Here is a 25,569-nt window from a genome sequence, read left to right as displayed (position 1 = left end):
TACTTGAATCTATAACAGAAGCTGCTGTTAAAAAAAGGGATAATTAGTACAGAAAATAAGGAGAGAAACTGAAAAGCAATTTACAAGAGAACAATGGGGAGGACATATGTATGGCTCACAAGTATGCAATAAAGTCCAGAAGGTCCGGGATCTTTTATTCAGAAGTGTCTACAAAGGTATTTTTATATTCAAAGAGGAATTCAAGACTTTTTTCTTCCTCAGGTAGATAAGTGTTGGAGGTGTGATGGGGAAGACATACCTGTAAACATATGTTTTGGGAGTGTAATGAGTTGGCAGATTTTGTTTGAGCTGGGACACATCTCAATTGCCTAGACACTGTAAGGCCTTAAGTTTAATTTTGTTGGCTGTTAAAAAAAGAAATTACTAGAAAATGGAGATCAAAGTCTACACCAACTGTATTTGCAGTACTGATTATTATAAAAGAGATAAAAAACTATAGAGAGTTCTTTAGAAAAACGGGTAAATTACATAGAAATAAATAGAAATGTTTAAATTCATGGATTTATCTGTATTACTAACATTCTTTTACGAAAGTTTTTATTATACAAGAATGTATTAGTAGCATAGTTTTTGTATCCAATATTGACAATATTTCTCAACATATTTTTACTAGCTGACGAATTTAAGGTACTGTTTCTTTAAACGTTGAATTCATTCGGGTTGTATATTTTATAACATGACGTCTAAACCTATTTGGTGGCGTTAAAATTGTTCATTTATATTTTTCTTCTATTTTCTATTTATTATCATGTCCAAACACCTGTGTGTCTTGCGCTCTCTGTTGGTTTCTGGAATTTTTGGGAAAAATACTTGTAGAATAATGTTCAGGAGAAAGAGTGAGGTTTAAGAAAAGGCAAGAATGCTGCCATTTATGTAATGATGGACTGATGTTAGTTACAAGAAAAGATACATATGCATAATTAATACAAAATGGAAAATGTTAATAAGGTTGGTTTTCTTTTAAATGTACGTTTGTGTCTTAAATGATTACACTGGGAACACTTATCTGCTCAAGGTAAAAAACTGGCAAGGCCATACAACTGAAAGTGAAACACAGGTTTCAGCATTTGTTCTGGTGGCAACAAAGTTCTGAGGTACTTTGTGCCCATACGCCCCTAATGTGCCACCTAGCCTTCATGTGCTTTGGTCATACGGCAGGCATACAGTGAGAAACAGTGAGGCAGGAAGACACCTGGGCTTTGCTGTCCTGGCTGGATGTACACTTGTCTGGATATTCCATTTGTTAGTAAAACGCCACAAGTAATCAAAAGAAGGACATCAGTTGAAGAGAGCATATATAAATCTGATGTATATGGGAGTTGTTCATGACCTGTGCATGCACTTTTGCAAGTGCAACATGCCAACAAAGTTCTTCTCAGGGTAAAAGGCCAGCTTGGAAAATCTGACCACACCTAAGGGAGACAGAAGGTGGATAAAAATAAGTGTTATAATTTACTGTTGCACTGAACTTCCATGACAAAGCCTTTCCTTATCATTTTAAGTCAAATGTCAACAGACCGCCTTGATAGCCTACAAATATATTTACTGGCAAACAATCCATCACAACTGGCAGAAATGCTCTGGAGTGTGATAACCCACCAGGACTATAGGAAATGGAAAATATATTTAATTCTGACAAGGGTGAAAGATTTCACAGCTAACACTAACTCTTGCCTCTAACAATTGTCTTAAGGCTTATCTCTGTTCAAATGTTCATTGAAGTAATCCTAGCCACAGTGGAATGGGTCAGCATGTATACTTTCATGAACAATTCTAGGCTTTTGTTTCAATCTTTTTGTAAATCCATAGTGTCAAATGTATTCTCTTACACTCAGATTCTTTTAGGATTATGGCCTTTTCTGGTTTAGGTGCAGCGGTTAGCGTTGCCGCCTCACAGCAAGAGGTCCTCCGGTTCGATTCTCAGCTGGGATGCATTCTGTGCAGTGTCTGTATGTCCTCCCTGTGGTCATGTGGGGTTCCTCCAGGTGCTCCAGTTTCCTCCCACATCCCAAAGACATGCTGTAGGTGGACTGGACACTATAAATTGGCCCTAGGTGTGAGTGTGTGCATGTGTGTGCCTTCTGTGGAAGGTTGGGCGCCAGGCTGGCAACTCGACACCGTAAAACTCCACTGCCAATCATGAGTGGACAGGTGATCCTCTGTGGCAACCCCTAACCTGGAAAAGCCGAAAGAAAAAGAAGAAAGGGTATGTAGTGTTGTCAAACTCCAACACTACATGCACAAAGCAACATTAACTTCTAAAATGGGTGAAGCAGTCAGTGACCTAGCAGCCAGAAAAGTACATACCAGTGCATGGTAGTGGTTGGAAGGTTAAGATATTCCCATTTAGATTATCAGCATTCACTCTAAGCTGTTCAGAGAGCTGCTAATGGTAATACTCCAAGAGTTTTCTAAGCTAACTTACAGTGGCCAAACCTGTCCCTCCCTACTTAATGTGTGACTTAGTCCTGACTATTCCCACTTCACCAGCCCCTTACACTGAATGCTACTGAAGGCAAAGATGCAGGACAACTGTATGGCAAATGGGAACACACTTTTCCTTTACTGGAACAATGTTATACTTTGATTTTTTTCCCCTGAAATACTACTTTGCTCCACTCCTACATATCACAGAAGTATACAGCTGAGAATAAATTGTTGCAAGGAAACTATTCACAGCATTTCAATGAGTGACAAAGCGGCAAATGTGTGTAAATTAAAACCTTCTACAAAAACAAGAAATGACACAACAGTAAAAATTACCTGGTCTGCAAACTTTGTCATATAGCGTTGTAATCTGCTCTGGTTGTCAGTCTGGTCGCACAGCTGCACAAGAATATCAAAATCACAATACTTCTCTGCTAAGGAGGCAGCCCACTGGTACTGTCCTAAGGTTACTAAAATAAAAATACAAGTAAAACCAAAATGAACTATGAAGAAAAAGCATCTGCATATTCCTGAATCTTACATCTTCAGCATTTAGCAGATGACAACAGTGGACTCACCTTATAGATCACAAAGACCCAATTATCAAACTCATTCACTCCAATGGAGCTCAGAATCTTTGCACTGTAACTTCCAACTGGACGGAGCCTAAGCCTTTTGACAATCAAATTATGTCCTCACATTTCAAACAAATGTTCATATCTCTGGAACCATAGAGGTTATGAAAGTATAAATGGCAAACTCTTCAGCACAAACTATTTTTACAGTGGTCATATTCTTTAGGTTCTAGGTCTTAAATCAAATTTTATAAGTCATAGCAAACACAGTAACTACATTTGTAGAATTTTGTAAACAGCTTACAATATCACAGAAACCACTGAAGTTATACACACCCTGTCAGCAGCATTTTATTCATCTAGCTAAGAGCTTTCATGTGAGGCTTAGAAGTTCTGTTTGTGGTACTTGGTTGTTGAGATATTTAAAAAAATTGAAAATTATATCTATATAAATTAATATCATAAAAGCAACAGCTAATGTCTATTTACCTGCACCAAACAGACGACAAATATTAATGCAGTAGAATTTGCCATTATGTAAGCTTTAAGATGAAATATTTTGAAACGTTGGACATAGCATGATTTTGGAATTATTAATGCAAATATGAACAAGCAATATCTGACGTCTAGAGGCATTAGTAGGAGTTAACTACAGATGCACCTGAAGGCGTCACTCAGATGTAATAAGGTAAGTACAAGCAATAAACCTTGGAAGGTCACACCAGAAGCTTTGCCTAAGACACTAATAAGAAAAAACATAGTGAACTCATGGAAAATGCACTTTCAAAATACTGTTCTTGCATAGCAAGACAACATGTAAACTACCACTATGTTCCTGTAACTGCTGTAACTCACTCAGTTTGGCGCATACTTCTTTTTATACAGACCTGCGCAGATGCAAGAGCAACACATTTGCTTTCAAAAAGATTTGCCACAACTGACGGGTTTTGCAGAAAGGTTGGGCAGTGCAGTCACAAAACACCTGGAAGTGCTTGCATGACTGCTGCCCGTTAGGCTGCAGATGTAAATCAGTCACAAGAGTTATAACTACTCCACAATACTCTAATAAAATCTACCACTTTTTATACTTGGCTCATTCCAACAACCACCACCACCTTTAAAATGAATGTAATTTTGTTAACCAAATGCAGTATGATGGTTTTAAATACACTGTTCACAGGGAAGCAATATCTTTTTTTTAATTAAAAGCAAAGCACCGCATGCTATTAAAGGAATTTATTTTTGCATCCAAGGGTATCTACCACTTTCTCAATAGTGTGCGTGGGGGTGGGGGGCACTTTTTCAATGTCAGTAAGGAAGCAGGGCAGAATATGGAAGTTACAACAGCTTTTTCATCACTTATACTTACTAACTCTATAATCAATACCACTTACAAAAAGGCATGCATTTTTAAAAGTAAAACGTTGTATTTTGCTTTAATAGGACCAATGGTGAATGCGAAAATGCCATTTTCTTCTGTACGACACAGCCTATATTAAATGTTTTGATGACCTACACATGTAAACAGAAGTCAGATACAGCACAGTGTTTATCTCACCAGTTGTCTTCAGAAAACAAAGCTATTAGTCAAGATATATTTAACCTAGTCAAATAAATAAAACTGAAAAACAGGATAACAACTGACTACATATAAAGAAAGAACCGTCTACACATACAAGAGACCATATTTACAATTTAAGAACAAATACATTTGTTTTTAATAACCCACAAGTCACCAGTAAAGTACTGCTGTGTTAGAAAAGTACAGTTTTGAATACATCATAAATGTAGATGTTAGAGTGTATTCACTGTTGCAGTTGTAACTGATGGGATTTCCTGCTGTGGCCAGCCCTACAACCAGAGAATTTTCTCCCCCTCTTGACCATTATATGACCATTGAGAAGTCCTCACCGATTGTCAAGACATCTGGGAATCAAGGGAGTCAGTTTGCACCAAAATCTCAGAACTTTATTGCTCCCAACAGACAGGAGAACCCCTAGAAGGTTCCTAAGGTCAAGGGTCTAAGCTCTGAATCTCCAGGGTACATACAAAGGAGGAGGATGGAAGAACCTGGAAGAGAGCAGAATAACCACTCCAATCCCATGGGGCAAGAGGGGAAGGATAGAGGGAAAGAAAACTGATACAGTGAATACAACTAAACATCTGCTTTCATGTTAAGTGTACACAATTGTACTATGTTCTTCATGTTTCACTGTAGCAGTCATAATGGACGGGATGACTCAAAGCTGAAAGGAGGGTAGAGAGAAATATTATGTAGAGAAAAGAATGGCCTACAAGATGGCAGTGACAAACCTCATTCTGAACTTGGAGAAAGTTGGAAGGTAATAATGTTTGGTGAAGTATGCACAGAGAACCAAGTAGCAGCTTCCAAGATGTACTTAGTGGCCACCCCCTTAAGAAAGGCAATGGTTGTAGCATGTAGCCCTAGTAAATGTGACCTCAAGGTATGGAAGCTTCTTTCCATCATGGCTGTAGCAAAACAAGACACAGTGGGAGATCCATTTGGAGACTGATCATTTAGAAACCAGTCTCCCCTCAGAGCTACAGGCGAAGTCCACAAAAAGCTGGGTCAGACTTCCTTACATTTTTAGTTCTGTCCAAGCAGTAACACAGTTGCCTTTGCACATCCAAAGAATGCAGGATTCTTTCTGCCTTTTTTGAGAGTTAGGGGAGAAAGTAGGCAAGTGGATGGTCATGTTTAACTCATTAACACCTAAGTGATGTGGAATGTTGCAATTCTTGCAGCCTGCACACATTGTTGCATTCCAGAGCATTTTCAGAAATATCTATTTAAAAAGCACAATATAATTAACGCTTTTCCACTGCTGGACATCCCTAGACTAACAATCTTTGTGTCACTTCATTAATTCTTGCCTTTTGTATTTCTGCCTATTATAAGCTAGTATGTCCCTTAATTAAGCCAGACCCAAGAAAGGTTTGGATGTCATAAAGAGCTACGAGTGTTAACTGGAAGTATGCGGGTGCTAAAAGCTTGAACGAGTTAAAGAAATGCCCGTAAGCACTTTAGGCATAAAGAAAGGGTTGGCCCTAAGAAAGTCTGGGTGGAAAGTGATGAAAGGTTCTACACACACAAGGGTCTGAAGCTTAAACTCTTCAGCCAAAGTAATGGCTAGTAGGAAAGCAGTCTTCCAGGTCAGGAATTTTGAGCCAACTGCCTCCGCAGATATTAATGGTAGGAGGGTGAGCTTCTCCATAATGAAACTAAAATCCCAAAGGGGAAGAGAAGGTTTCTTTACGTGTCTAATATGGATAACCCCTCTCAGGAAATGTTTCATGAGAGGTTGGAAAACTACAGAGTGCTGAGTAGGCAGATAAGCTGAAATTGCTGATGCATGAATTTTTAGAGAGGAATAGGAAACTTCTTTTGCAAAAAGTCCAGACAAATATGAAAGAAGCAGAGGCATTTCAGCTTCCAAAGGGTGCTGTCTCTTATCTGCACCATGCAGTGGATCGTTTCCATTTGTTGGAGTAAGGTTTTCTTGTTTTAGGTCTTCTGGTTTCTTTTAGAATGTCCAAGACCGCTTTGTTGAGGGATGCCCTCCACCAGGGGATCAAAGTATCATCCTAGCTGTCAATCTGAGACTTTTTGGGTTGGGGTGCATGTATGATGGAGCCTTTGTTCTGTATAAATAGGTCCACTCACTGGGACAGCAACCATGGTTCCTTCTTGCTTAGACCTATAAATATAGGATACCAATGCTACCTTGCCCAATCTGGGGCTATTAAAATTACCCTTGGCCCTTCTTCCCCTACCTTCAGCAGTACCCTGGGTAGCAAGCATATTGGGGGGGGGGGGGATACAGCAATAGGCCTATCCAAGTGAAGAAGGCACCTGTATTCCAGGCTGACATTGCTTTGGTCCTCCGGCAAAACATTTTCAAACAAGCATTTTGTTTGGTGGCAAAAAGGTCTATCTAGGCACCCTCACACGCACATTCTTTGGTTATGCTGAGAAAGTTTCCTGATGCAGTTGCCACTTCTGAGGGTCTGACAGGCTCCTGCTTAGGTGTTTCGCCAGTTGACGGTTTCTCCTGGTAGGTACTATTCCATGAAGTGCAGGCATAGAGAGTTTGCAGTTTCCCAAAGGTCCATGGCTAGGTGACAAAGAGGGTAAGGGTGAGTCCCCCCACTTGTTTATGTACCACATAACCATGGTACTCCGTCTTTACCAAGAGTACTCCTGGTTTCCATAGGTCTTGGAAAGTAATCAGGCCTTGTTGGACTGCCATCAGTTCTTTTAGGTTGATGTGTTTGTTCTTAAACTGGGAGCCCTTTCTGCCCAGAGTTTGGAAGTAGTTGTAGTGTTCTCATACTATTTCCAAGGCATCCGTGGTCAGAGTTTGTCCTGAAGGATGAATCTGAAGGGAAGGCCCGGGTTGAGGGAGCATGCTTGGGGCCCACCAGGCAAACTCTTTCCTGAGACAAGGGAGAAGCTTCACCCTGACGTTAATTGACTGCGGATGATGACACCACATATTTATGAGCTACCTCTGCAGCTTCCTCATGTGTAGTCTGCAAGAAGCCATGTAACCCAATGCTTTGGGGAACAACTGTGGCTGTGAGGTAGTTCCTGACTAGGAGCTTTGGAAAGTACAAAGCTTGAAAGGTAACCTTGTCTGAAGGAAGAGGGCTTTCTGAAGTGGCGATTCCAGCAAATCTCCCAGAAACAAACACAATCCTATTTGTTGGGATGGTCTGAGACCTTTGGGTATTGATGCTGAGCACTAGTGAGATCAGGATCTTTTAGGTGTAAAGCAGATGCGCTTTGACTTTTTCTAGGTCTGTCTGAGGTAAGGTTCTCCTGAGAATCTGAATCCCAGTAACAGGCAATAGATAAACCTTCCTCAAAGGTGGATTCTTCATCATCATCCTACTCAGAGTTCAAAAGAATTGGAAGACTCTTAGGGGTGGGATATCCCTCTTTCTATTACAAGGAGTGGATTCAGAGGTTGAACTAGGGATAGAGAAGTATCTGGATATGACCACTGAGATCAAATCCTCAGCTAACCTAATTAGGTGTTGTTGATAGGCTTGAGCTTGAGAGTGGAAGTCTGAAGGCCTTGGCTGAGGTAAGCTGGATGCATCCTTTTTATGTGAAGCCTTAGGCTTAGGCCTGACAGCAACATGCACACTAGAGCTGGGATACAGATGGACAGCCAAATCCCAAGGACAAATGAACCAAGGCAAGCTCCTGATAAGATACTCCATCGGTTTTAGTGCAGAACCTGCAAAGCAGCTCTGGACCCAACCAAAAAGCTGAGTTCCTTCAGCTTGTAAGGAAGAATTGGGACCCAGTGGCATATCAAACTCCGAAAGGGTCTCAAAAGAGGTCTGTTCCACAACCCCAGACATCAGAGGGGACTGCAAAAGTGTCTCACCTTCTTTGACTAATACACATCTAGGTTGACTGGCAGATAATGAACAAGTGTCGCCCTGTACCCTAAAAGTTTTGAGCACTTTTCCTTTTTACGCCTCGGGAGATCAACCTCAGCTTGACTGATGGATGGCACAGTACGCAAAAGCCCTAGTGACTCGCTGAAGTGCTTAGCTAAAATCTCAGCCCTACACTTGGTTATTCTACTATTAAAGCAGGCACAGAACTGACAGTTAAGAAAAAGAAGTTATGTACTCATCACAACGTTCCATTTGAGTAGTTAAGACTTCATTTGTCAGCAACCTGTGGGTTCCGGATCCGATACGGATTCTAGCCGGCAGCTTACCAAGCTAAAGATCCAAGCTCCAAGCACCCCCCCCTTACCCATACTACACTGCAACCTCCTTTCAATCCTCAGATCAAGTTTGCCACCTAACAACATGGCACCCAACAACCTAAGCCAAAAAGACCTGACCTGAACTCATACACCAGGTTCGCCAAATTCAGAACATCGAGCCCAAACAGAGAAATAACCATCAAGGTGGGGGGTTGCTGACAAATTAAGTCAAACTACTCAGATGGAACGTTATGGTGAGTACATAACTTATTTATCTGAAGTAGTTAACTTCATTTGATCATCAACTTGTGGGACAGAGTCCTCAGCTACCCGAATCTTGGGAGGGCCTTAAGGAAGAATATTCCGGAGCACTGCAGAGCCAAAGGAAACCCTTCCTCTAGACACCAAATCTAGCTTATAATGAGTAATGAAGGTGTGAGAGGAGGCCCAGGTAGCTGCTGATCAGATACTGTCCAGGGAAACTCTAGACCAGAATGCAGCCGAAGGAGCCACAGAATGGGTGGAGTGAGCATGAACCCCTTTTGGTGCTGGTAATCCAAGTTCTCTATAAGCTTGTAAAATACAAAGCGAAATACACTTAGCGATAGTCACTTTTGAAACTGGTTTTCCCAAAAAGGGTCTAGCAAAGGAAACAAAAAGCTGATCAGATTTACAGAAAGGTTTGGACCTATGCAAATAAAAACAACTGCCTGTGCACATCAAGCAGATGAAGTTTACATTCCCCTTTATTTTGAAAATTAGGGAAAAATAGAGGCAAATTAATTGACTGATTAATATTCGACTCCGAAGCAATTTTAGGAAGAAAAGATGGGTTAAGTCTTGAGAGATACCTTACCCTTGTGAAAAACTAGGTATGGGGGTTTCATACACAGTGCCTGAAGCTCCAACACTCTATTGGCTGAAGTAATAGCCACCAGGAAGGCAGTCTTCCATGACAAGAATTTCAAGTCAACTGATGCTGCGCGCTCAAACGGGGTCACGACTAAGGCCTGGAGAACTAAAGTCAAATCCCACGGAGGGGAAGGATTCTTAATAGGAGACCTCAGAAGAAATGTACCTTTCAAAAAAGTCTTGCAAATTCTGGAAGCAGTTAGGGAGCCCGAATTTTCCCCTACATGAAAATGTGAAATAGCTGCCAGCTGTACTTTCACTGTGGAAGAGCTGGCCCCTTGCTGGAAAATATGAAACAAAAAGTCTAACACCGCTGGGACCGGAGCAGTAAAGGAGTCCAGATTTCTCTGCAAAGCCCAAATGGAAAAAAGTTTCCACTTACTACTGTAAACCTTAACCTTCCTGGTAGAGGACTTATGTGGTGCTACCAGGATGGCTTTAACTGGGGAAGAGATACCGGGGAGTCCTAGCAACTAAGGGAAATGGAGTAACCAAGCTGTGAGTTTGAGGCTGCCCAGATTCGGAGGAAGAATTCCCGAGGGATGATGAATAAGATTCGGAATGGGGTCCAAGATCCAGGGCGGAGCTAGGAGATGAGACCACAGGCAAGGGAACCAAACTTGATAAGGCCAGAATGGTGCTATGAGGATAACTCTGCTCCCCAACCGACAAGCTTTCTGTAAGAATTTTGTCATAAGTGGAAGCGGGGGATACACAGAGACAATCAGGTAGCCAAGCATGGAAAAGAGCATCTGTGGGGGCTTCCTTCGTCAGGGGAATTAGAGTGAAAAACTCGCTGCACTTCACATTGGACGGCAATGCGAAGAGATCGCAGCAAGGCTGACTTCCAACCGAGGAAGATCTGTTCTACTACATAAGGGTTCAGAGACCACTCATAAGGCGAAAGGATAGTTCTGCTCAATTTGTCTGGCAAGATGTTGGACCAACCCGGAATGTGCATTGCTATCAGAAAGCGGTTGTTGGAGATCGCCCATTCCCACACTCTCATGGCCTCTCGACAAAGTGGATAAGACCTGGTTCCCCCCTGTTTGTTGATGTACCAGACCACTGACATACTGTCTGACTGGACAGCAATAGTTCCCAGAGAAGAGAGGCATGAAGGGCCTGCAACACTAAAAGGACTGCTCTCCTCTCTAGAACATTTATATGCAGAACAGTCTCACTTTGAGTCCATGTGCCTTGGACAGTCCTGCCCGAGTAGTGCCCCCCAACCCTAAACAGGAGGCATCTGTGTTCACTGTGGCTTGGGGCGGAGATGCAACAAAAGAACGTCCTTCTCGCAATTCCTGGGACTGAAGCCACCACGAGAGAACTTTTGCACACACTGCTCATATGCAGACGTGCACAAGGAATCAGATTTATAGCTGTTGCCATGAACCCAAGGGCTCTCAAGACTAACTCCACTGGGAGTGCAGGAGACTGAAGGAGTGCCAATACGTGAAGGGCCAGGCTGTGAAGTCTGTCTGGAGTCAAAAATATCCTGGCCTGAAGAGAGTCTATTCTTGCTCCTATGAAGTCTACAATTTGAACAGGTTGGAGGGAAGACTTCTTGAGATTTATCGTGATCCCCAGCTGGGTAGACAACTGAAGAAATAAATCCCTGGCTAGTACAAGTTGATGCCTGGTAGAGGCAGTGAGAAGCCAGTCGTCCAGGTACGGAAAGACATGAATGCCCTGAAGCCTCAGGTGGGCCGCTACGACTGCCATGACCTTGGTAAACACCCTGGAGGCTGTGGTGAGACTGAAGGGTAGGACCCTGAACTGGTAATGACTGGCTCCTAGCTGAAAGCGGAGGAACCTTTGGTCCCCCTCTGCCTCTGGGCCGGCGTCCACCTTGTTCCCCTCTGCCTCTGGGGGAGGAGGAGTCCTGAGCGTTCCAAGACTGCTGAGATTTCTGCAACCACAGCTTCTTTTGCCCTCACTGGTTCCTGGAGAAGGACCTTTGAGGGTTAGAGAAGCGGAACCCAACAGCTGACAGCATTTTCCCATACTTCTCACTCAGGACAAGCGTATCTCGGTCTTCCCGAACAGGGTTGAACCGTCAAAGGGGGCATTAGCGAAGGACACCATGAAATGTTCCAAAAAAATCGCAAAGCCACAGTAAGACATGACGCCTCATGGCAAAACCAGACCCAGCTGCCCTAGCGGCTCCCTCAGTGGCATGAGAGAGTAAACGTATGGACGTATTTGACACAGACTTGAGAGTGGCCATATGAGCCGAGAATGTCTGTTTATCCTCGGCCAAAATGAACTCTGGGGGAAACTCAGCGTACTCTTTCCCAAGGTCATGCTGCAGTCTGATTACGTGGGCCATGTAATTCAGCGCCCTTATAGCAAAGGTAGCTGAAGCAAAAGTCCGCTTTCCAAGACGATCCATCACCCTGGACTCCTTGTCCGGGTGATGGACCAAGGAACTTTCCCGAGCGAGTTCCTTTTTGGTGGCTGCCACCACCATGGCATCAACTGGGGAACCCTTCCTCCAAGTGGCTTTGCCCGCAGGAGGGCTCAATACCTTGTCGGGCCATTTGGGTATTGGCTCTACTGTGTCCGGTTCCTTCCAGGCTCTGGTGGTAATAAGGTCCACCAGAGGGTCAGCTGGGGGGGGGGGGACGACACCCAAGTAGTAGATGGGCCTGTATCAAACGCCTCCAGAAATACTGAGTCGTCTGAGGAAGGTTTTTGGGTGGACCAACCCCCCCCCCCCCCCCCGGCGAAGAATTTCCATTATTTCTCCAAAGCAGACATCTTTGGTGGGTGATCTAGGGGAACCTTCCCCTTCCTCCAATCAGTATCTTCAGTGAGGGGACTCAGGAGAGTCCGCGTGCCTCCTTTTGCATTGGCATTTGTGAAGGGCCTCCTCGGGGGAACTCTCCGGGGAAGGCTTGCAAACAGTCTCATATTCAAGGAGAACTGTCTGGGGCGTACCGGATACAGGCTGTCCCTGGGAGGACTGGATGATAGAAGACGAACTCAGTTGCAAGGGAGCAGGGGCGGACTTCGAGGAAAGACTGAGGGATCTCGATCCTCCAGAGAGAATCCTCTCCACAACATTGAAAGCCGAAGGGGAACCGGCTTCCCTGAAGCTGGTGGTGTGGGTAGCCGCACCCCTCATCGGATCCGAGGCTGGCACAGCCGGACCCAAGGAGATGGTATGCTTCAACCACAACGGGGCCAATGACACATTCATCCCCTCGGATCAGCCAAACTCCCCGCCCCAGCTGGGGGGGGGGGGCAGCAACACTCCCATCTGTAATTGAGTTTGCAGGAACCTTATCATCCAGTCCATATCGGATTCAGAGAGGCTCCTACTAGACCTCGAGGACACCACTGACACCAGACGGGAGGGCCGATATGAGGACAACCTCAAAGCGGGCCGAGCCTCCTCCTCCGGGGAGAATCGTGGAGAATGGAGCTGAAGGGAAGAGGGCCTTGCACTTTTTCCTGGAGAAAACACCACCTTAGCAGGAGGGGCCGACGGATCAGAGTCGGCTTGTCTCTTGCAACCCCTCTCCCTGTCTCTCTCTTTCTTTCTCCCTGTGTTTGTCTTTCTTGGGAGGTGGGAGTGAGAGTCCCAGAGAGAGGAGCAGGGCCGGAAGGCTGAACAGCCACAGACGTGACTGAAGAAGCAGCAGCAGCCGCAGAAGTAGTAGCTGACTCTGCGGGTAAAAGACCCACAAGAATCAGTTTGGTCCTACGATCCCGCAGTGCCCGGGGAGGGTGGTTAAAGGCCGCACAAATTTTGCGGCCAGAAGTTAAATGCTACACCCTCAAACAAACTGCGCACAGATTGTGGCCATCGGCAGAGGATAACTCATGGCCACACTCTGTGCGCACAGAGAAAGTCGGTTTCTGACTTTCTGAGATTCCTGCTTAGATAAGCTAAGTAGAGGCAGACACACACACGGTAAGGGTGGGAAAGGAGGCCTACACATCAGAAAGTTTAGCAACTTTCTATGCTACAAACAATACTAATGTTTATACACAAAAATAAATGGGGAGAATAAGGAAAGGGTTATAGAAATGTTTAGCACCGAAAAGGGCACACACAGTTAGAAAGTTAGATAAAATCTATGAACCTTCCTGGAGCTCAGAAATGTCTTGCTGGCGAAGCCACGGCAAACAAGATCTGGGGATTGGAAGGAGGTTGCAGTGTAGTATGGGTAAGGGGGAGAAGCTTGGAGCTCAGATCTTTAGCTTGGTAAGATGCCGGCTCTGATCTGCATCAGATCCAGAACCCACAGGGTGATGATCAAATGAAGTTAACTACTTCAGATCATTGTTTTCTGGGCAAAAACATGTTGCACAAAAGGTATATGTCCCAATGTGGTATCCATTTGCCACCGCAGAAGCAGTTAACTTTCTCTGACATCAAGAAACACACATGAAGTTCCCCAATGTGGTACTTGGCTTTAGAGGTCTTCTTTCTTGGATCAGGACCAACTGACACACTGTGCTTCAGGCTCTGATGGCAAGAAAACTGAGGTTATGCACCACCTAACACGCCTTATACCCAAACAACTTGACGCTGGTCAGGGCATCTGCCAGTTTCAGGAGGAGGAGAAAATTCTCTTGCCGTTGGACTGGCTAAGGATTACCACAGAAGGGAATCTCATCAGTTAAGACTGCAACAGTGAAACGTGAATATCTTACCATAACATTTAGGTGTCCGAGTATGTTTACTGTTGTTGTAGTCTACATAATACAGACTTCTGCTGTAAAAGGACCAAAATCCAAGCTTGGGTACCTTCCCACCTAGATGTCACCCCATACAAGTACAACAGCCAGCCATGCTATCTTTGGTTCCTTCTTGCCTTTGTACCATCTAGCAAAAGAAGTCTGGCTAATCAGAAACATTAATTGCTCAGGTGACAAGGGAAGGATGAATGCCTCCATATATGTCACTCTAAAGATAGTCTCACAAACTGTCTCTCCAAGTTTTAGATCAACTTGGGAAGGAAGGATGCCTTGCTGTTTTAATAGCCAGAAAGGACAGGAGGAGTGACTGTGTACTCCCTGAGCCACCAGATACCCACAAGCTATCATGAAAGGTGGAAGACAGGAGGTATCAACACAACTGTATGACATTCATTGCTCAGTTCACTGCTACAGTAGTTTTCAAATTTGGGAAGATTATTGACCACTTGATGACCAGCCCTGAAGATGTCATAGCTGAAGTAACCTGGCTCTGGAAGCAATGTCCAGGTTAAAATGCTTAAAGGAAATGTGGACTGAGGACAAGACTACAGCTTTTAAAAATAGGCTGAGTGCTGACTTCACAACATCAAAGAAGGCAGTAAAGGTTGCTATAGCTCTAGCAGAATGGGGACATTACCTGTCCTGGTACTGTTCTGGAATACAATGTGTCGACAATTTACAGATGGTCTATTTGGAGATAGGTCCTCCCCTTTACTAAAGGAAAAAAAAAATAACAGGTTTATTTTTCTTGCTCTGTTACTGTTTAACTGTCTATGTACATATCGGGAGTGTAAAATCCTATCCCATCTCTACTTGGGGATGGGAAATAGCACTGAAAAATTCATGGTCCAATTCAAGAACACAAAACCAAGAGGGACCAGCACACACGACAGCAGAAATAAGATTTAAATTGAATTTTATTTGGAGGTAGCTAAAAAGCTGCCTGCCATAAAAAGTAACAGACCGGTTTCGGCTGGTAAAGCCTTTGTCAATGTTATATATTCTTTTTCCAAAAAGTTGATTTACAAAACACCATCACATCCTGGTACTCTTTATATTCACTTGATTTAAAGTGGTATACTCCTGACACAAATGAACTTGTTAATTTGAACACAGTCAAAGCTTGGAACATATAAAAAACCATATAATAAATTTGTTGAATTTAATCAGACATGAAAATCTGAGATCCTTGTAATAATTTAAATTAATCATTGGTTGCAGAAATGCAAATACCTTCTATTATACAAAGCCATACAATAGCTTGTATTTTGGCCAGGGCTCAGATACAAGTCTGAATGTTCAAGATATAATATATTATATAATACATACTATGTAGTTTGAGCCCAAATAACTGACCATATGTAACTTGAGATCTATCTTAATATCACGAGGATACAAATATCTATAGCTAACACTAAATGTGTGCAATATTTATAAAATTATTGTCTAGAAGTACCATCATGTACTTCAAATTCATTCAATCCTGGTTTGAAAAAAGCCCCAAGATTTGTGATCCACTTACTTTCCATGTTGTTTAGTCTAGTATGCCATCCCATCTTAAAGTACCTGTGAAGTTGAATTTTGTCTATAATGACAAACCTGAACGAGGCACCTGTGTGATTTTTGCTGTGTTTGTATAAAGCATTTGTTATTCGTCTGTTTCTTATGGAACTTAGATGTTCACTAATTCTTATTCTAATGGGTCTAGAGGTCTGACCAACATAAAAGGCAGAACAGGTACAGTGGGCCAAATAAATAACCCAATCAGAGCTGCAATTTGCAAAAATGTTGATGTTATAAACCTTAGAAGTGTTTTTGCTAGTGAATTCTTTAGTTTTACAAATGTACTGACATGCACTACAATGTCCACATGGATAGCAGCCCACTAGAGGGTCCCCAAAAAGTGTTGTTTGTATTGTAGAAACTGGTGTGAATCTTTTATAATGTGTTAAATGAGAATGGATGGTACGCCCCCTTCTGTAAGAAAAAGCACATGTATCTGGGAGAATATCATTGAGAAATGGGTTTGATTTTAATATGGCCCAATGTTTGCTGACTATTTGTCTGAACCTAGATGTATTATTTCCATAAGTGGTGACTAATCTGATGGGTTGTTGACATAGAGTAACATCATCCTCTTGTGATCTATTATATTTTAATAGATCTGATCTTCTGCTGATTTGGATTTGGGTAACCATATTCGTTAGATGTTCGGGATTATATCCTCTATCCATAAATCTTGCTGTTAATCCCTGTGTTTGTACAGAATATTCTACATTTGTGGAGCATATTCTTTTGAGTCGCAAAAATTGAGACTTTGGGATGTTGCTGATGATGTGGTGGGGGTGAGAACTGGTGGCATGAAGTAAAGTGTTGTATTGTGGGAATTTTCTGTGTATCGATGTTGCTAAAGTATGGTTAGGTAATCTTTTAATGGCAACATCCAAAAAAACTATTTCATGATATCCGGTGTTGGCTGTAAAATGTATGTCAAAGGGATTGTTATTTAGGTATGCAACAAATTTAGATAATTCATCCATACCTGCCCGCCACACCAACCAGCAATAATCCAGGTATCTCCGCCAGATAACCAAATTGCCCATGTGAATATTCTGCTGGACATCATATATGAAGGCCTGTTCAAAATATCCCATAAACAAATCCGCGTAAATCGGGGCAAAGGATGCACCCATGGCTGTCCCTTTGATTTGCCAATATGGGTTGCCTTCAAAGTAAAAGATTTTTTTTGTAGTACATATTCTGTAAGCTTAATCAAGAAATTGTTAAATCCAGTAGAATATAAATTGGACTGATTTAACCAATAAGTCACCGCCATAATCCCAGCCTTGTGAGGAATACTCGTATATAAAGAAGATACGTCCAATGTGCATAACAGCCAATCCTCTTCCAACTGAGAGTCTTCAATAATATTCAAAAACTCTGTGGTATCTTGAATACGTGATCTAACCATGGTCAATAGTGGTTTCAGATGTTCTGTGAGAAAGGCAGATAAGGGTTCTGTGAGTGATCCTCGACCTGATACTATATGTCTGCCTGGTTGGTTGAAGAGATCTTTATGTATTTTTGGTATTAAATATAGGTATTGTGGCATTGGTTCAGTCACCTTAAGTTGCCTAGCAACTTGTGGAGTAATAATGCCCTCCTCTACTGCCAAATCTGTAAAGGAATCAATCTCAGATTTGAAGTTAGAAGTGGGATCCACTACCATCTGTATATAGAATTGTGATTGAGATAACTGTTTAAGTGCCTCGTCCTTGTATTTGGAATGATCCATTACAACAATACCACCCCCCCTTTATCCGCTGGAGTGATGACTATGTCTTTGTTCTGTTGTAGTTGTGAAAGTGCTACTCCTTCAGCCTGATTGAGATTGCTGCGATTACATGTATAGTTGTTGGAAATGTGTAAATCCTTCATAACACAATCTTTAAATATGGAGACATGTCCATAGGTGGTATAAATTTCGATTTACCAAATCGGAAACCAGTTGATCTTTGAGAGTTAGACTCATCTGAAAAAAATATCTTAAGATTAAGGGTTCTACAAAAGTTATTAATGTCCTCCATTAAAAAATGTTCAGGAACAGGTGATGTTGGTACAAAATTTAAACCTTTATTTAGTACATTGTATTGTACATCTGTGAGTGCAAAGGAAGAGATATTAAGAACATTATTCACTGTGTTGTTATTTGTTTCAATAATGTTTGAAGGTTGGTTGTACCCATGTTTTCTCCTATGTTTCCTCCCTGCCCTGCGTGTGTTGGACCTAAAGGGATGGGTTGCTTCCTTTTTGCAACTGGGGACGCCTGGTTAGAGGAAACCTCGCTATCTGTGGTTGATGAATAATCATCATCAGATGTAACACTATGTGTTGTATCATTCTTTCTTAGAATCAGTCTGGGTCTTTTCCTACCCCTTTGTGGTTTATATGCCCCTTCACTAAACCTGACACTTTTTTGTGTTATGAACGGTTTACCTTTTTCGTAGTCACCTAGGTCTCTGTTAAACTTGCGTATTTTCTTTTTCTTAAGTTGTTCCTCTATGTTGGCCAATTCTTTGGCTAATTCTGATAAATGCCCTTGATAATAATCTGTAGTAGAAAAGATTTCAGCTTCTAAGCAAGTAGTTTGTATATCTGTGGTCAATGTTTCTATGGTTCTTTCGTAATATTTAGAAAGACTCTCTACAAAAAGCATAGATGCCTGATGATTCTTACAGAAGGGGGCGTACCATCCATTCTCATTTAACACATTATAAAAGATTCACACCAGTTTCTACAATACAAACAACACTTTTTGGGGACCCTCTAGTGGGCTGCTATCCATGTGGACATAAGGTATTTGCATTTCTGCAACCAATGATTAATTTAAATTATTACAAGGATCTCAGATTTTCATGTCAGATTAAATTCAACAAATTTATTATATGTTTTTTTATATGTTCCAAGCTTTGACTGTGTTCAAATTAACAAGTTAATTTGTGTCAGGAGTATACCACTTTAAATCAAGTGAATATAAAGAGTACCAGGATGTGATGGTGTTTTGTACATCAACTTTTTGGAAAAAGAATATATAACATTGACAAAGGCTTTACCAGCCGAAACCGGTCTGTTATTTTTTATGGCAGGCAGCTTTTTAGCTACCTCCAAATAAAATTCAATTTAAATCTTATTTCTGCTGTTGTGTGTGCTGGTCCCTCTTGGTTTTGGATTTATTGGTTTGGACCGTGCACCACAGTCCACCGTGCGTGCCTTGCTTCTTCCAATTCAAGAACACCAATGTTACTACTCTGGTCATAAAAGAAAGGTTTGTGTACAAATGACTGTCCTTGTGAAAGATTAGAAAATATTCTTTGCACATGCATACAGTGCTGATATTCTGTTGGCAAGAATTACCGCTGAGTAGATACCTTTCCATATCAGAATCATCAAAGATGCAGGTACAACTATTTTTTTTTTGGGTGGGGGGGGCGCTACAATTTCAGCTTCTCACACACACGTAAAGTCCCATGGTGGAGAAGGGTTTTGTGAGCCCGCAGGTGAAGGATCCCTTTTATGAACTGCGTTACTGGCAGCAAGAAAATACCAAGGCAAGCAGACTGAAATAGTTACGACAGGAACCCGTAAACATGTACAAGACTACTGTGGTTTGTAAAAGTCTGACACGCATTTGAGAATTTGTCATTAAAAACAGAATAATTCACATTAGAGACTGAAGTTTGTAATGAAATCAGAATGCATGCTGTGAGCCACAGTAGCATATGTGACTCAATAACCAACTACTTTCTTGGCCGAACGGTAACTGCTACTGCACAGTCAAATTATATAGATTACATGCACACTCTGCTTGTACTACTTGCAGGAAATGTTAGGTGTATGCACTTTTCAGTAATAGCGCTTTGTTATACACTTTAGGAAGATAATGAAAGAACCTGCCATGTTATATTTTATCATAAACTGTAAAACTAGTTGTTTGCATTGTATCAGCATTGCAAGTGAAACGATGTTATTTACACTTCATGGCAAGTTCTTTCTACTGCATCAGCACAATTTAAAAGTGTTATATTGTAAGCGTTGGATTTAGGCGGTTATAGAGGACAACAAAGTTAGATGCTATCCCAAAGTACAATGAATAAGCTTGCATATGTAGTGACAGACACAGAAATGGTTTTCTGGCAATTATTCTTGCATTAAAGTCCACTTCACTCAATCTGTACTAAATCTATTACGTAATCTGCCAAATAAAGGAATTATTATCAGAAGAACTAAGTAAGATTGCTTTACAAGGGGCAAAGATACACCAGATAACTTTTCTTCTTTACAGGACAGAGGAAGGATACCTCTCAAAGGAAAGTACAGTTGTGTACACTTACCATAAATGTAATGTTGAGTATATTCACTGTTGCAGTCATCACATTTGGGTTATCCCTGTCAGGGTAGCCCTCAGTCAGCCCAAATACCAGAGGCTTAGTATTTCTGAGCTGGTTGCTGTCACTCCAGGACTGACATCAAGTCGTCAGTGGTATAAAGACAGGCAGACAACGCCATTACATCAGTTTTTATTGCCCTGTCAGGAGCCCCCAATAGGGAGCTAGGTTATGGTGGAAGAACACCACTAATAGAAAGCAAACACAAAAAATTCCTTGTAAGGAAAGAGAGACAGAAAGAGAGAAGAGAAGGGGGATGAACGGAGGGACACCAGGACTGCAACAGTGAATACATTTGAACATCTACATTTATGGTAAGTACACAACTGTATTATGTTCTTCATGTTTCACTGTTGCAGTCATCACATTTGGGTTGATTCCCAAAGCTGTAGAAAAGGGTGGAGGCAGTCAAGAAGACTGGGGGCTGGCTAGGATGCCCTGCAAGACTGCAGTGGCAAAGCCTGCCCTGGATTTGGAGAAGACAGGCAGAGGGTAATGCTTGGTGAAGGTATGAACAGATGTCTATGTTGCAGCCTCCAGGATGTCCCTGGTGGGGACCCCTCCAAGGAAAGCTGCAGAGGTGGAGGTTGCTCTGGTGGAATGTCCTGACCCTGTTGGGGAGAGGTTTTCTGTGCTGTGAGTAGCAGAAATGGATGTAGTGTGCTATCCATTTGGAAATTGTTTGGATATGGCCTTTCCCTTTGCTCCTGCAGCGAAGCTAACTAGCAATTGATCAGTTTTTCTAAGATTTAGTCCTATCTAGGTAAAATCGGAGCTGTCTGTGCACATCTAGAGTGCGCAGAATCCTTTCCCCCTTATTTTTGTGGGTTAGGGAAAAAGGTGGGCAAATGAATAGATTGGTTGAGAGCCACACTGGACATCACTTTTGGCATGAAGGATGGGCTAGTTCGTAGACCCTGTCAGCTTGGAAAATGATGACTGGCTCTACAGCCATAAGTGCTTGTAGCTCTGATACCCTTTCTAGCTAAAGTGATGGCCAGAAGAAAGGCGGTCTTTCAAGAAAGAAATTTTAAGTCTGCTGAAGCTCCAGGTTCAAAAGGGGAGGGGGGGGGGGCAGGGTGAGCTTTTCTAACAGAAAGTTTAGGTCCCAAGCTGGGGTAGGAGCTCTTCTGGGTGGCCTCAAGTTGTTAGCCCCTTTTGGGAACTGTTTGAGGAGAGGGTGCGAGAAAAAAGGTGGCTCTGTGCTGAAATGAGCAGAGATAGCAGAGACATGAATTTTAATAGAAGAGAAGAATAGACCCTTGTGTAGTAAGTCTGCCATGTAATCCAGGATGGGAGCTAGGGAGGGCTGCACCGTTCCGGCTCCCTCAGCATGGATCCAGGTGCAAAACCTTTTCCACTTGTCAGCATAAGACTTTTTAGTGCTAGGGCGTCTGGCTTCACGTATAACATCTAGAACTTGTTTGCTTAGACTGGCAGCTCGAGGAGAGGTCAGGGGAAAAAGCCAGGCTGCTAGATTGAGTGTCTGCTATTGGGGATGCATAAATTCTCCATTCCTCTGGGTCAGGGGTGTTGGAATCTAAGGAAGGTGCCATGGTGACAAGGGTGACAGGCTGCGCAGCAGTGGGTACCAGTGCTGGCGTGGCCAGTCTGGGGCAATCAGGACTGTCCCCGGTTTTCCTCCCTTACTTTGAACAGTACCCTTGAAATGAATGGTAGAGGGGGAAATGCATAGACCAAGAGGTTTAACCACTGGAAGGATAGATCATCCACTTTCCAGGCCTTGCTGTGAGGTTCCCTGGTGCAGAATTTGCTGAGCTGATGATTGGAGTGGGAGACAAAGAGGTCTACCTTTGGGGTGCCCCATTTCTGGGTTATAAGGGTGAAGGTTCTTTGGCCTAGCTGCCACTCGTGTGGGTCTAGCAGGTTTCTGCTCAAGTTGTTTGCCAGAGAGTTTAGAGAGCCTGGCAGTAATTGTGCTAATAGGTTTAGCTGCATGGCTGAGGCCGTGTCAAAGGGTCATGGCGAGCCTGCACAGGGGATAACAGTGAGTCCCTCCCTGCTTGTTGATGTACCACATCACTGTGGTGTTGTTTGTTTTGACCACTAGAGGCCCCAGTTAGAGTATGGGTCTGAAAGCTGTCAGGGCGTGCTGAACAGCTAACCTCTTTTTAGTTGATGTGCAGATGTATTTGATTTGGGCTCCTATGGCCCTGAATGCACCTGCCGTCCAGCTGTGCACCCCAGGCATAATCTGATGCTTCTGTGGTGAGGGTCTGGGCTGTGTGGGGTTGAGAGAAGGGAAGTCCCTTGTTGTGGTAGCATGCTGCTGCCCACAAAAGGAAATCTTTCCTTAGACTAGGTATCATTGGTATAAGAGTTTCTAGGTCTTGAGAGTGCTGACACCAAATGCATTTTAGGTACCAGTGTAGTTTCCTCATATGCAGTTGGCATATGGAATGAGTAGAATGCAAGAAGCCATGAGCCCTAGAGCTTGCAGGATTTTCCTTGCGGATAACTGGGTTCTGGTGGCTAGTTGAGAGAAGTAGGTTGTCAGGTAGGTTTGTTTTTCCTGGTGTAAGGAATGCCATCTGGGATGCTGTGTCCAGGCTTGCTCCCAGGAATACAGTTTTTTGTTTGGGTACTAGTTTGGATTTCTTTTCATTGATTGCACCCAAGGAGGTCAGTAGATCCCTTACAAAGGTCAGGTGCTTTGGCAGCTTTTCCCGTCTGCCTGAATCAGGCAGTTATCTAAGTATGGGTAAATTTGAGTATTTCTTTGTCTGCAAAAAGTAATGGCGGGAGCCAGACATTTTGTGAAAACTCTGGGAGCAGTGGATAAGCCAAAGGAAAATTCAGAAAACTGAAAGTGCAGTGATCCTGCTCTGAAACGTAGGTATTTCCTGCATGATTCCCTGACTGGGATGTGTAGGTAGGCCTCAAGTCTATGGTGGCTAACCAAGCATCATTGGAAAGCATAGAAGAAGCTGCTGGAGGGTGAGCATTTTGAATTCTGGTATCACCAGAAAGGTGTTCAGAATGGATAGATCGAGGATGGGGCGCCATGTGCCCTCTTTCCTGGGTACCAGGAAGAGTCTGGAGTAGTAACCTTGGCCTATCTTTTCTGCAGGAACATGCTCTATTTGCTCTCATAGAGAGGACGGAAAGGACTTGCTTTTTGGCCTCTGCCCACTGGTTTGGGGGAAGATCTGGGAACCCTTTTTTGGGATTGGCAGAGTCTGGAAATAAAATTTGTATCCCTGGGACACTATGTTGAGGACCCAGCGGTCGTTGGTGATGGCGGCCCAGTTGCTTGCGTTTAAGGAGAGTTTTCCTCCTAGGGGGCAAGTGCAGGCGGGCAAAGGGAGGGGGAAGTGTAAAGTCATTGTGAGCTCTTACCATAAGGGGTGGCTATGCACTCCCTGGTTTTGAAGAGAAGGAACTCCATTGCTTAGATCTCTGCATTCCCTGGGGCTGTCTGGGGGGGGGGGGGCTACTTCCCCTGGGTTTGGGCTGAGCTGACATTGGGGGGGGGGGACCAGTGATTGTAGTGGCAATGCCTATTGAACCTCGGTGGCTGGACCTGTAAGAAGTCTGTCTGCATAGATTTAGCTTTTTCTTCCATCTTTTTTAAGACTTCTGCCTTAACTCCAAATAAGTTGTCTTTGTGCAAGGGTGCGTTCAATAATATGGATCTGACATGGTCTGGCATGGTCTGTTCTTTAAGCCAAGCATGCCTTCTAAGTACAGAACCAGTGACTGCTGCCCTGCAAGATGCTTCTAGGGCATTAAAACCACATTGTAAGGTGTGCTTAGTTGCTTGACTTGCAAAGTGCATTAACTCTTGTAACTCTATTTTCTGCACAAGCAGGGAAAGAAGATATTTTTTGTTTAAGGATTTCCATGGTATGTTGCTGATATTTCAGCATATGAAACTGACAATTTAATGCTCTAATAGCAAGAGTGGCAGACGTGTATACTTTTTTACCCCATCTGTCTAGTGCTTGGGAATCCCTATCTGAGGGTGTGGGATTCTCAGCTGAAGTTGCTTTGATTCCTTTAGGTCCTTGAGAGATGACCTCGGGGTCAGCAGTAAAATTTTTGAAAAGAAATTTATGAGAGTCAGGAACTCTATTACCTGTCAGGTTTCCTGGTACCAGGAGGGAGGGTGTCAGGGGTCAGACTGGATTCCATAAAGACATCATCCACAACATCCAGGACAGGAGAAATGGCCAGAGGTCTGTGCTGTGGAAGATGTAAGAATTCCCTGAGTCTCTTGTTTGACTGAGGATAGCCCTGACATTCCCATTGGAAATGCTCCCTTAAAATATGTAGTGTTTCCCCAAACGGGAAGTCCTCAGGTGGAGAGGCTGAAGGGATGGATTCCTCTGCATAAGAATCCTCAGAAGCAGAGAGGGGTTGCATATCTTCATATTCAGATGCACCAGAGTCATTGGACTCCTGTTCAGATAAAACTAATGGGGATGAGTCTCTTTCTTTTGGAAGGGGTAGCCTGGCTCCCCCTGATGAGCATTATAAGGCCTTCCACCATTTTAAGCATTTGAGACTGAGGCAAGGAAGCTGGCATCTGAGCTTGAGTCATCATTTTTTGGGGTGTGGTGCGTACCCTGGGCCTTAGAAACTCGATAGTTTTCGAAAGAACTGTAGACGTGAAAGAAGTTGTCGGTCTGTGTCGAATATCGGTAATGCAAACTACTTCCTCAGAAGCTAGTGCCTGCTCAGCGGCTCCGGACACATCCAAGGTAGTGACATCCGCAGGATCCTTTGTCGAAGAAGAGTCTTGCAGCATACCGAACTCCGAAAGGGTCTCGGTAGCAACCTGTGAAAACACAGAAGCGGGCATCAGTGGCTGCAAAAGCACCTCACTACGGACAGGAGAACTGACGACTAGCTTAACGGAAGCGTCTTTGGCAGTTTTGGACCTGTGCGGTCTGTCTGTCTTTATCCTTACGTTTTTTTGGAAGATCAGTTGTCGGATGGCTTACTGAAGCCATACTGGAATTCAAGGACTGAGCGCGAAAATATCTAGCTATAAGGGCCCAATGACATATTATTCTGGCATTGAACAAAGCACAGAAGTGACAGCGGGGGGCGTTGTGGTCTGGGCCTAAACGAGTGATCAGTAAGAATGAAAATCTCGGTGTGGTATTTGCTTTCCACAGGTGAGACCATTGTTAACTTTTTCTGACATTGGTTAGAGCAAAAAAAAGGATTCCCAATGGGGTACTAGCTTTAGAA

General features: G+C 43.1%; 1 protein-coding gene across 1 annotated transcript in view; it reads right to left on the bottom strand.

Moving 5' to 3' along the window:
• NUP133 (nucleoporin 133) overlaps positions 1–25,569 on the bottom strand; it is a 2,059,048-nt gene that overhangs the window by 524,145 nt on the left and 1,509,334 nt on the right. The window contains exon 19 of the mRNA XM_044070734.1: positions 2,785–2,918. Within this exon, the coding sequence (XP_043926669.1) occupies positions 2,785–2,918 (134 nt within the window). The remainder of the gene's footprint in view (positions 1–2,784; positions 2,919–25,569) is intronic.

This window comes from Protopterus annectens, chromosome 1.part0 (genome assembly GCF_019279795.1).
Source record: "Protopterus annectens isolate FY-2018-M chromosome 1.part0, PAN1.0, whole genome shotgun sequence".
NCBI lineage: Eukaryota > Metazoa > Chordata > Ceratodontiformes > Protopteridae > Protopterus > Protopterus annectens.
The sequence above is the reverse complement of the archived record's forward strand: the minus strand, read 5'-3'. Positions and strand labels throughout refer to the sequence as shown.